Source organism: Mytilus edulis, chromosome 9, assembly GCF_963676685.1.
Source record: "Mytilus edulis chromosome 9, xbMytEdul2.2, whole genome shotgun sequence".
In the NCBI taxonomy this organism is placed as follows: Eukaryota; Metazoa; Mollusca; class Bivalvia; order Mytilida; family Mytilidae; genus Mytilus; species Mytilus edulis.
In genome coordinates this window covers 12,641,386-12,655,119 of record NC_092352.1, presented here as the reverse complement: position 1 = coordinate 12,655,119, position 13,734 = coordinate 12,641,386, and the positions used below count along the sequence as shown (strand labels likewise).

At 31.7% G+C, this 13,734-nt stretch overlaps 1 protein-coding gene across 11 annotated transcripts in view; it reads left to right on the top strand.

Annotated features, from left to right (window-relative positions):
• LOC139487641 (protein FAM149B1-like) overlaps positions 1 to 13,734 on the top strand; it is an 85,823-nt gene that overhangs the window by 47,364 nt on the left and 24,725 nt on the right. For 7 of the 11 annotated variants that reach the window (XM_071272586.1, XM_071272587.1, XM_071272582.1 and 4 more), the window contains exon 2: positions 7,528 to 7,641. In XM_071272586.1, the coding sequence (XP_071128687.1) occupies positions 7,528 to 7,641 (114 nt within the window). Of the gene's footprint in view, positions 1 to 1,191; positions 1,817 to 7,527; positions 7,642 to 13,734 lie in introns of those variants that run through there. The other 4 variants (XM_071272579.1, XM_071272578.1, XM_071272580.1 and 1 more) reach the window with 1 other exon arrangement.

The following is a 13,734-nucleotide window of genomic DNA, read 5'->3' as shown; positions in this document are numbered from 1 at the left end:
AATTGTTGAGATACAGGTTCATTTGGAATTGTTGACAGACATGCATTTTCCTCTAGTAGAATTGTTGAGATAAAGGTTCCTTCTTATGTCTGACTAGATGCTTGGCGTTTTCATAGAAAGAATACAAATGTGTCATCAATATTGTTCACCAAGTGTTTTCTCCTTATTGGTAATATATTACCATGGAAGTATTACATTGACAGTGGCAGATCCAGCCATTTGAAAAAAGGGGGGGGGTCCCAACCCAGGACAAAGAGGGGGTTCCAATTATATGTCCCCATTCAAATGCATTGATCGTCCAAAAAAATTGGGGGGTTCCAACCCCCAAAACCCTCCCCCAAGATCCGCAACTGATTGACTTTCATGGTTACATATAGAAGTTACTACTAGTCCAAATAATTTGGATGTCTTGGTAGGCTATTTTGATAGTTGCCTTTCTGCAACAATGAGATCAATGAGGAATATATAAAAATGAAAATTGAAAAATTCCCTCAGCAGACCCCATTAATCTATATATGAACAAGAAGTACTCTGTCCATGATATAAAAGTCTATATTCATTTTGATTATTATCCCCAGCATCCATACCCTGATAGTACCCATGACAAAATATCAAATACCAGTTTGTTGACCTTCTGATATTAAATGGATGGAGAATTTCCAGCTGTGAATGTAATATTAGTTTATCCAGTGGATGATAGGCCAGCTTGGCATTTTTTCATCTATCGTTTTTTAATATTAAATCTATATTTATAGATTACAGACAGCCCTTGTTCTAACACCATGAGTGACATTTTTGCAATTTAGTTAAAGTACTTGTAAGGAAATGGCTTAAGTTAGTACTGTTCATCTGATTGTATTAGAGAATTCCAGTAGATTTATCACAAGTCTCTGTGCTGTATGTTTGGTTAAGTCAGTATAGTTCATCTGATTGTATTAGAGAATTCCAGTAGATTTATCACAAGTCTCTGTGCTGTATGTTTGGTTGCCATAAATAAAAAATCAATTCATTATCACCTGAAAATACCTGAAAAATCAGTCAGTGGACATTTGATGCTTTACACCATTTCACTGTCATTGATAACATCACACAAAGTTCCTCATTAGATGTTCAATAAATCTTGAATTAGTTTTGTATGATAATGAGGTAGTAAGCCCCTCCCTATCCTTCATTTCAACGGAGATATAGTTTATTGTCCGAGGAACAGCGTTTCAATAAGGGTATAAAAGCTTTGTACTGCTGATAAATATGAAAACTATGACCGTACTTAGATTAAGACTCCAAATTTTATTACATATTTCAACACATAAAAATTTTACCTGTCGTTGTGTTGTCCAATAGGCTACATTGTATAGACTTGTTGAGAAACTAAAAGTTAAAAGTCGACTAAGATTGTTTACCTTCATCTTGTCACCGTTACGCAGGTTAATTACATGGTCAAGAGAAGTTATTTAGAGACAATGAACGTTTAAAGTCTTTCATGTTCACCTGTAAACAGGTGATAATTGTGTGAGAAAGTTAGTGGACAAACTGTCTCTTTGTTGATATTTTACCATTTAATTGAGATGTGGAGGAAATGGAGATATAAACTGATTTAAGGATGTGATTTCTTAAGTATGGAAACTGAAGTGACTGTTAGATATGGGATGTCGAATCATAGTTTTCCGTGGACTAAATTGGATATAAAACCATCATCTCGAGGGTCAAGTACAAATTCTAGTGTTCTTTCTAAGCAGTTTGGTCTTCCGATTTACTCTCATAACTATGGGCTTTCAACAGCAATGGTTTGTGTTAGTGCCAAAATACACAACAGAAGGTGAGGAGAAAATTATTTGTCTTCTAAATCTTTTGAAATCTAATTTTGTTTATTATTATCAATTTATTCAAAATTAGAATTACTTTTATTTTCACTTTTCCTGTAATTTGAATCAAGTTTAATAATTATAATTTTCTTACTATAGAAATTAAATTAATTTGAGTACACAGTATCATTTATTTTTAATAGAAATATACCTCCTTGTTAAAGGAATTAACAAAACTGTTAGACAAAGTGCATTTTTTTTATGCATTTTGTAAATAAAATTGATAAAAAATTCTTAATTTTTCTAATATGAAAATAAATAACAGTAACATGAAATTAAGGTTTTAAAAATAAATACATTACATAATTCTGTTCCATCTGTTTTGGAACTTTTGAGTATACAAAAAAAGTAAACAAATGTAATTTCAATATTAAAATAGCAGATTGTGAAAGATCCTAAATTTATTTTCTTTCAATACGTCCAAATCAAACAATGCTGCATTGAAGCAAGACCAATTCAAATTTTAACCCAGATCCTAAATATCAAAATGTTGAAAAGTATAGTTTTAAAAGACATATTCTTCTATAAAAAAAAATTGAATCGTTATTGTCAAAGTAAGGAAATATGTGCATGTATTAGTCTTTTTTTTCCCCATACATGTGTTAATTAAGTTAAATGTATGTGGTAGTTAAGGTGTAGTTTAGGACGGTATTGTCACCCGTAGCTGACAGTTGTAATTTATTATTTCTAATGAGATTTTTTTATATATTTATAAGTGTTGAAACCTTATCCAGTGGTAAACTGGCCTACAACAATGATTTTTTGTGACATTAGGTCATTAAATTGTTAATTAATACTGTACGCATTTTGTTGTTCACTTCATGGTATGTGTCACATGAAGAAAAAATGTACCAAAAGACTCCAAAAAGGCCATGATCTATGCACATGTTTGGGCTTCATACGTTAATAAAAAAAGACAAATTTGCGTTCCGGTGCATTGTCTTCAAAGAGTTTATATATTAAGATTATAAAGATAGGAACTTTGGTGAATATTAAATATTTTATGCTCCAGAAATATTGAAGGCATTCTTTAAATGGTTTTCAATTCAATTTTAACAAACAAATATCATAAATTTTGTTATTTGTGATGTATGAAAAAATAGAGATTTTTATCTGTATTTAAAATGTTGAAAATAATTTACGATGATTTTTATTAGATATTTTTTAATGAAATTTAAATCAGATAAAGCTGTACAATGTTTTGAATTTAATGTCTATATATATACATCCATGTGTTTATGTTGTGGTTGCTATTTATCAACAGTGCTCTAAAGTCAAGTAAAGATAATATTAAATCTATTTTGAAATTTATGAATTTATTTAATTGAGTTTAGTGTAGTTTGTTAACTTTGGATTGTTCGGTCTTTAGTCTTCTATGTAGTGTTTTGTCCAATTGTCTTTTACCATGACATTGACAGTTTCCCTTTGACCTATATTGGTTTTGAGTAATTACCTCTTGGTGTCTGGGATCACCTCTTTGTTTAATATAATTTAGGATGCTATCATATATAAATGATCCACTATATGAAGTTTGAGAAGTTTCTCAGCATGGACCTCCAGCATGATGCTGTTGTACTCTTTTTTTCTCCCAACTCAGAACTGTGCATGAAATTATTAAAAAAATAATGAGCAAAATTTTTCTTTTTCTTTTTTTTTTTAATGATTTTACCACTAAATTAAATTTAAGTTTATGTCTTTTTTCCTATCAATAAACATTAAAGTATTCCTGAGAAAATCTCATTTTGCCCAGGATTTTAAAATTTTAATTTCAAGAAGTTAAATTCATTTTTTTATGTTTTTTTTTTTTCAAAATAACTTTAGAAAAAAAAATATATATGGAAAGAATTGTGATTAAATTGATTCCGATATTTTTAATTTTAGTTTTAGCGTACTTAGCTTTCAAGTATACTAAACCAATATTTGTGATAACTCTTCATAGTGCCATTAAACAGGCTAGATAATTTAAGAAAAGAGCAACAACAAAAAAGATTTTGCATAAGGAGGTATATGTTTGTAGCAATTCTTTGCATATCTCTTTTTAAAGAAAAGTTATAAATTGAAATATTGGACCAAGTTTTTAGCCCACCTAGTAAAAAGATCAAAGTAAAATAAGTAAAGAAAGATGCAGGTGAAAATAAAGTGTATTTAAATCTGTTATATGCTGAGACAGGATCCTTGGACATGAAGAGAGAAATGGGTGTTACTTGATGTTTTCATTGTGTTATTCAAGATATGTATTGTTGTGGTTAATTGTTTTGAACACTTTCATCAAACTGTCAAAACTTTATTAATCATTATTGACAATGGAATTCAAATGTAGAATCTGTTGGTTATATAGAAGACAGATGAAATGATGGCTTTGTCAATGAATGGGTCCTGTGCATTGTCTAAAGTTTTGTGGGGCCAAAAAAATATACTACAAGGTGTCAACAAATGTTTTTTTAGAAGTATTGTTCATAGTTCACAATATTCAAACTTATACAAAATAACCAAATAGAAGTAATCTGAAGAAGGGCTATATGGAGAAAATTCGACCTTATTGTTTTAAAGGAAGATGTCATAAACACACAGTCATTTTTGGTATGTACTATGTCTAGGAAATGAAAATCCCAATAGTAAATTGTTTGTCTTAGAAAATTTTAGAACTGTTAGCACTCTAACATGAAATATTTGATTATTTTTAGGTTTTATTTACTAAGATACAGTGTTACAATGTTGTAAACTTAATAAAAGTTTAGTGACATGGGTTAATGTTAGATAATGGAATTTGTTTTAGATTAGTGTTGGTCAGTTGGTAACAATGATAAGATATGGTAGTTATTGACCTTTGATATTGACTAACTTTGCTTCCTAGTTATTGTGAAGAAGGCTTGTTGACTTAAGACGTTGAGCGGTCATGTATAAAAGCACCATTGAACAAAGACCGTACAAATACCAGCCTTTGTTGTCATTATATACCTTGTCTAACTGTTGATTGATTGTTATAAGACCTTTAGTACTAGCAGCGATTTTATCTGCAAATGGATTTTACCAAACTTGAATATTGTTGATTCCCATAATGCTACAAAAACATAAAACAAATCGTTGAGATATGTTTTTAAAGGAAAATGTTTTACTGATATTGAAAGCTTGTTAGGAATTTGTTAGAATTCCTGTTTCTTACTCAATGTTTCAAAGCCTGCTAATTAAATCTTGAAATTTGACATAAGTCCTTTTGAAAAAAGTACTAAGAAATGTAAGTAATCTGGTGTCTGAGTAGGGGGAAGAGCTGTGAAAGGGATGGTCAACAATCTTCTTTCAAATATTTTGAATGGTGATACTTGTGTTTGTTTGTTTGCTATGCATAGATATCCCTAATCTGTAGTTATAGGAGGATATCACCAAAAACAACCTTGATTCTTCAAATTCATTACTATTTTTGGATTTATTTTTTAACAGTCTTTCCGTGGACATTACTTTTTACTTTGGTAAATTAAATCAAAAATTTCAGATGGTCAGAAAGTTTATATAAATGAACTAATTGATTCAATGTTTTGAATTTCTATTATGTATTGTAAATAATGTCATCGTAACTTTAGTGCTTACTTTATTCAAGTTTAAATCAGTTTAAACAAACAAATGTTACTTGAGAGCTATGTTTCCTGTTACACAACTTATTGCTAAGCATATATAAACCAGGATGTCACTTAATTTGAAAAATTTAAATTTACTTTGTTAATGTTTTATTCCATTAGAAAAATACTTAGTATGCTGTTTGATCATTAGATATTTTGGGAGACTGAAACATTATGAGAGATATTTAGATAAAATTGTCTTTGCAGTTTTAAAATATTTGACTTTGACCAAGAGTTATTCTACTCCTTGCCCATTGGTCTTTAGTCATAGTATGTCTCACTGTCAATCATTCTGCTTATGTTGACGTAGTAGTAGTGTACTCTTTCCTTTTGGAAGAAATATTCTATTGTAAAAATTATGTATTTTACCCAGAGTTCTAAACACATGAGAGTGAAGAAGAATTACCCTTTCATTATTTTAATTATCCAGTATATAATGAACTAATAATTTTGATTAAAGCTGTATTGTTAATACATTCAGCCTTACCAATGAACTTCACTGTCATTGGTGAAGTTGTAATAATGTTTTTACCATATTTTATTTTCATGTAGTTATATGAAGTCAGTAGATTTTTAGTGTTGAATATTTGGCTCCAATAAGGTTCTGAGCTGTAAGTTCTTCTAGATTTAATGAAAAAGAAAAAGCAGTTTATTTTTTAAAATTGAATGAAATATTCCTGACTTTGCTAGAAATGTACAGAAAAAAGTAATTGTAATTTCACACTTATTTATTTACTGCTATAATGTAACAAAATTACTAAAGATCTTTTTAATATTTCATTATATTTTTTTTCACCTGCAATATGGTCCTTTTCCAAATTGAATGCTGTTGAGTACAAATAGAGAAAAGAACATACATTCCGCGTTACACGATCGTTATACATCATTATACATCGAGTAGGTTGGTTTTAAAATGTCCCACAGTTTTACTAAATGAATAAATTAATTGTTGGGGATGTCATCCGTTTTGTTGCTATACAGTAACACTACCTATTATGAGCATTTTATTGTCAGATTTTTTGTTGATAGAACTTTTTTTGTGACAATGAATGGATTTTATATTAGTAACATCCTTATATTTATTGAGAAACTGATTTAAATGTGCATTACAGTTGTAAATTATGGTGTCTTTTTGTGGTTAGACCACATGTGACATGATTACACTTGTTTCTTCAAATACCTTACATCACATTAAAGGGTATCTTAGATATTTTACTGCTCTAGTTGAAATTAATACCATATATATATATATATATAATTCATTGGCATGTTAAAGATACATTCTTAGGCTTTTATGTCATTTAATTAAGTAACTGCATCAGTTTATTTTCAAACTGATCCACGCCATGTTGATAGTTGCTGTATTGTATTTTTAAACCCTATTTCTACAGAATATTTTATGTCCATTTGACTGTCTACTTTGCAAAATGCTTGTAAAAATCAACCAATCTCAAATTAATTTTTAAATCTGATTTTGTTTCACAAGAAAATATTTTCTTTGTAAGAAAGAAATTATTTTCCTCAAATTTTTGGGTGTAATTATCGTACCGAATTTTGGTACTTGTAAAGGTCACTGCTTTTCTCAATTAAGCATTTGTATTAACCTGAAAAGGATAACAAAACAATAAGTATTTTCTGAGTGAGCAGTGACCAAACTTGAACTTTGTCCTTGATCATGTCAAGACACGGTATAACAGTAATCTGTCACATAAGTTCATTGTCATGGCTTTAAATCTGCAGTCAGTCTGGTGGAAATCTCATCCAGTCATTTCTTAGGGCTTAGGTCATTTAGTCAATTTCACTCCACAAGAATAAAATTAATACCTGCAGATTCTACCTTGAAAGATATCTTAATTGCCCATAAACACTTACAATAACATCTTATAAGGCATTGCAAAAAATCATAATTGCAAATTGAGTACTATCCACCTTACAAAAGAACTATAAAAGAAACTGCCAAAAGCCCTTCTCTTTTGAGGAGGAGTGTTTTCCTCTTTAAGTTCATGTATTGATATTATAATATTATTATATTTATATATTTCCATTTTCAGACGTGGTTTTCGCCAAGATGATGGTACATCAGCTTTTGTGAAGTCATCCGAGACATCTAATGCACAATTCTTGCCAGCAGAATATTTACGTACAGTCAATGAAGCACTCACAAGGTAATGCATATTCATGTTTAGACTTTCTATACATAGTCACATTGAGACACATACTAGTTCTGAAGAGTATGACATAAGTGTCTGTTCAGATAGCTATTTTTTGGACAAAAAGTTGCGTTTAAAGTTTATTTATAACCTCCAACCATGCATGTAAAGACTTGTCTTCTCAGTAGCTTCACTAAGTTAAAATTCTGTTCTAGTTTTATAACAACCTTGAAATACATGTCCAGTTCTGTCATAATAATATTTATTGCTGTCATATAAACTATAAAAATATAAGATTAGAAAGATTCTATTTTGCATATTATCATTTGAAGCTGATATTTAACGCAAGGGTAACAACCATATGTTTCCAGCAAATATTTGCAGGTGTATAAAATTTAATGGTCTTTTTAAGACTATAAATATAGAGCATCATAAAATGAAGGACAATTAATTGTGTTTTTTATTGGTGGATTTCTTGTGAAGTAGGGACAGCCATTGCACCATCTATTTAATCCTCCTCAATACACCTTGTGATTGTTAAAATCTGAGTTTTCTCTACAATAAAAGATATTTATTGTTGTATTTTATTTACACTCATCATGGATGTGTATGGTAGTCACACTCCATTACGTATGGTTATATAGTGGTTAACATGACTGTACAGGTGAAGTTGATGTAACTGTTTGAGCTAGTTAAAATATTTGGCATGTAAAAGTAGAAATTTAAGTTTATGAATCCAACAATAAACATTATTGTTTCTGCCTTTGCATTCCATTGTCATTATTTGATAAGGTGACCTTTAATTGCTTCTATCCATGTCATTTGAACTTTAGTGGATAGTTGTCTCTTTAAGTTAGTAGTTTCTGCTCAGTATCCAATAGTTGTTACCTGGTTGATTAGTAACAGAAGTTGTTTTGTTTTGTTTCTGCTCTGTATGCAACAGTTGTTACTTGGATGGCTAGACAAATGTAATTGTTTCTGCTCAGTATCTGATAGTTGCCACCTGGTTGACCAGTAACTAAAGTTGTTTCTGCTCAGTATCGGATAGTTGTCACCTGGTTGACCAGTAACTAAAGTTGTTTCTGCTCAGTATCGGATAGTTGTCACCTGGTTGACCAGTTACTAAAGTTGTTTCTGCTAAGTATCTGATAGTTGTCACCTGGATGACCATTAACTAAAGTTGTTTCTGCTCAGTATCTGATAGTTGTCACCTGGATGACCATTAACTAAAGTTGTTTCTGCTAAGTATCTGATAGTTGTTACCTGGTTGGCTAGTAAATGCTGTTTCTGCTCAGTAGCCGATAGTTGTCACCTGGTTGACCAGTAACTAAAGTTGTTTCTGCTCAGTATCCGAAAGTTGTTACCTGGTTGACTAGTAAATGCAGTTTCTGCTCAGTATCTGATAGTTGTCACCTGGATGACCATTAACTAAAGTTGTTTCTGCTAAGTATCTGATAGTTGTTACCTGGTTGGCTAGTGAATGCTGTTTCTGCTCAGTATCCGAAAGTTGTTACCTGGTTGACTAGTAAATGCAGTTTCTGCTCAGTATCTTATAGTTGTTACCTGGTTGACTAGTAAATGCCGTTTCTGCTCAGTATCTTATAGTTGTCACCTGGTTGGCTAGTAAATGCCGTTTCTGCTCAGTATTGGATAGTTGTCACCTGGTTGACCAGTAACTTAAGTTGTTTTTGCTCAGTATCCGAAAGTTGTTACCTGGTTGACTAGTAAATGCCGTTTCTGCTCAGTATCGGATAGTTGTCACCTGGTTGACCAGTAACTAAAGTTGTTTCTGCTCAGTATCCGAAAGTTGTTACCTGGTTGACTAGTAAATGCAGTTTCTGCTCAGTATCAGATAGTTGTCACCTGGTTGACCAGTAACTAAAGTTGTTTCTGCTCAGTATCCGAAAGTTGTTACCTGGTTGACTAGTAAATGCAGTTTCTGCTCAGTATCAGATAGTTGTCACCTGGTTGACTAGTAAATGTTGTTTCTGCTCAGTATCTTATAGTTGTTACCTGGTTGACTAGTAAATGCAGTTTCTGCTCAGTATCTTATAGTTGTCACCTGGTTGGCTAGTAAATGCCGTTTCTGCTCAGTATCGGATAGTTGTCACCTGGTTGACCAGTAACTAAAGTTGTTTCTGCTCAGTATCCGAAAGTTGTTACCTGGTTAACTAGTAAATGCAGTTTCTGCTCAGTATCTTATAGTTGTCACCTGGTTGGCTAGTAAATGCAGTTTCTGCTCAGTATCGGATAGTTGTCACCTGGTTGACCAGTAACTAAAGTTGTTTCTGCTCTGTATGCAATAGTTGTTAATGGTTGGCTAGACAAATGTAATTGTTTCTGCTCAGTATCTGATAGTTGTTGCCTGGTTGACTAATAAATAAAAATTTTGCTCAGTATCCAAAAATTGTTACCTGGTTGGCTAGTAAATGCAGTTTCTGCTCAGTATCTGATAGTTGTCACCTGTATGACCATTAACTAAAGTTGTTTCTGCTAAGTATCTGATAGTTGTTACCTGGTTGGCTAGTAAATGCTGTTTCTGCTCAGTATCGGATAGTTGTCACCTGGTTGACCAGTAACTAAAGTTGTTTCTGCTCAGTATCCGAAAGTTGTTACCTGGTTGACTAGTAAATGCAGTTTCTGCTCAGTATCAGATAGTTGTCACCTGGTTGACTAGTAAATGTTGTTTCTGCTTAGTATCCAATAGGTGTCACCTGGTTGACTAGTAAATGCAGTTTCTGCTCAGTATCTGATAGTTGTCACCTGGTTGGCTAGTAAATGCCGTTTCTGCTCAGTATCGGATAGTTGTCACCTGGTTGACCAGTAACTAAAGTTGTTTCTGCTCAGTATCCGAAAGTTGTTACCTGGTTGACTAGTAAATGCAGTTTCTGCTCAGTATCCGATAGTTGTCACCTGGTTGACTAGTAAATGTTGTTTCTGCTTAGTATCCAATAGGTGTCACCTGGTTGACTAGTAAATGCAGTTTCTGCTCAGTATCTTATAATTGTCACCTGGTTGGCTAGTAAATGCAGTTTCTGCTCAGTATCGGATAGTTGTCACCTGGTTGGTTGACCAGTAACTAAAGTTGTTTCTGCTCAGTATCCGAAAGTTGTTACCTGGTTAACTAGTAAATGCAGTTTCTGCTCAGTATCTTATAGTTGTCACCTGGTTGGCTAGTAAATGCAGTTTCTGCTCAGTATCGGATAGTTGTCACCTGGTTGACCAGTAACTAAAGTTGTTTCTGCTCAGTATCCACTAGTTGTTACCTGGTTGGCTAGTAAATGCAGTTTCTATTCAGTATTTGATAGTTGTCACATGGTTGACCAGTAACTAAAGTTGTTTCTGCTCAGTATCCAATAATTGTTACCTGGTTGACTAGTAAATGCAGTTTCTGCTCAGTATCCAATAATTGTTACCTGGTTGACTAGTAAATGCAGTTTCTGCTCAGTATCCAATAGTTGTCACCTGGTTGACTAGTAAATGCAGTTTCTGCTCAGTATCCAATAGTTGTCACCTGGTTGACTAGTAAATGTTGTTTCTGCTTAGTATTCAATAGGTGTCACCTGGTTGACTAGTAAATGTTGTTTCTGCTCAGTATCCAATAGTTGTCACCTGGTTGACTAGTAAATGCAGTTTCTGCTCAGTATCCAATAGTTGTCACCTGGTTGACTAGTAAATGTTGTTTCTGCTTAGTATTCAATAGGTGTCACCTGGTTGACTATTAAATGTTGTTTCTGCTTAGTATTCAATAGGTGTCACCTGGTTGACTAGTAAATGTTGTTTCTGCTCAGTATCCAATAGGTTTCACCTGGTTGACTTGTAAATGCAGTTTCTGCTTAGTAACCATCGGACCAATATTAATGTTACTTGGTTGGCTAGGTACCAGAGTAAACCAGCCTTTAAATAAAGTACACTAAAGACAACTGATTGGATGACTTTAATATTTTTTTGGCAAAGAAAATAAAAAATTTAGATTACCAAGAACATATTAGATTCCAAACATTTTTTATTGAGGATTTCCACTTGCTCTATGTATTCCATGACAAAATTTCTTGTTTATAGCTGTCTGACTTTTTAACCTTATTTGAATTCCTTTTAATGATGACTGCTTGTTATGAGTGAAGAGAAATAATAACATTGGTTTTTATGTACTATTTAAAGATGGATAAGTAGTGCCAACATACACGCCCTGTAGAAACACTTAGTTTTATTTATCTATAAAAATCATATTTGACTTATGATGGCTTTCTTGGTTAATCCTATCACAATTCTCCCATTGGAATGTAAAAATATGAATGTTTACTGCATTGAAATGGGTGAAATGATTATATCTACAAAAGCTAAGTAGAAATATAATACCTTATTGGAAGCTAATAGATTTTAACTTAGAATGAAAGAATTATACATAGAGAAGACATTAACTAGCTGGTTCTCTGTGACTACAACTCATTTGACGGGAATTAGCATTGTACATGATACCTTATCCATCCGAGCGCAAGTTATAGAACAAGAAAATAATTGAACAAAATCTTTCACTTGGCTGCATCAATAAGAAATACATTTATATAAACCAGAATAAATATTCTTCATTTTTCAGTAAGTTGAATGATAACTACGTTTCTATTCCTCCTTTGCAATAGCATAGAATTTTCAGGTTAAAATTGCTTTTTCATGACGTTTAAGAAGTTTTTCATCAAATGAGATTTTTTTAAATATATATTTCATCGTTACTTTATTCATTGATGTGTCTTTTCAGTTCTATGCCTGTACTATATGAAGCAATACTGATATTTTCATCAAAGAAAATAATAAGCAAAATTTATATATAATCAATCAGAAACCATTAGAATGATTATGAAACTAAATTTTTTATGAAAATTGAAAATTATTTACTTAAAAATGGGGATGAACATTTAAAGTACAAACTCTGAAAAATGAAAAGTACACATAAACAAAGGTTAAACCTGATTGCCTGTCAAAATCACTTAATATCAGTTAAGAAGGTTAAATAAAAATCCAATAATAATGTTTTGGCAAGTTTTAGTATTGGATCTTATTTAGAATATGTCAGGAAGTACAGATAGTCCTATCAAACCAGCTTATAAAGGATCAAAGTTATTGATTTATTAAATAGTCTCCTAGAATTTGACCTTTTGTAACCAATTTCTTTCTAGAAAATAATTTTCAACTTTAATTGGATTGTTAGTAAGTTTAGGCTGATTGACACCCAATCATTCAGGGGGGAGGCATGGAGAATGTACCCTTTGACTGGAAAAAATATACTCTCTTTGCATAAAATCATAAATGTAAAATTTTGCCTCTCTACCCTTGAGGATATTTTTACCTTTTTGTCAGTATGCACCCCTTTTCCTCTTAACCCTGTCTTTGCCCCTGGTAGGTCATTTCTCCTCAGACTGTCAAGGACCTTTATAATATAGTCAGTTTTCATGATAATTATCATTCAATATAATATTGAGAAGAGGTGTTATGATTACCAATCAGAGACCAAATAACCTATAAGTTAGCAACTATAGTCACCATATATCCTTCAACAATGATCAACACCCATACCACATAGCAAGCTTTTAACCCCTCGAAATTCCAGATGTAAAACAATACAAACAAGAAAACTTAAAGCCTGATTTATGTGCATACAGAATGACCTCCCTTACTCGAATAAGATCAAATAAAAAATGCTACATATATTTAAATGTAGGTTAAAAATAGGTCATTTACAAAGAACTTTCATTGGAAACTGAAATACCAACAAATTTGATATACCAGTACTTTCCAAAATAAGATTTTTTTTTAATGTTGATTAAAGTAAACATTCATTTAATTGTGTAAATATATCTATAATTGATAATTGTATTCCTTTTTTAAATAGATTTTGGGAGTTTTTCAAGGGTGTGTTATGTAATTTTTTTACTTATGATTCTAAGAATTACTTTGTATGAATGACAAAGGTTTAATTAATCCCATGTGTTTACTAATGTTTATCTTTAACTTTTACCAAATCTCAGGGTCACCTTAGTTTTCATATTTTTTTTAGATAATTTAAACCTTAATGTACGGTTGATAATTGACATTAAAATTTTATTTGAAGGA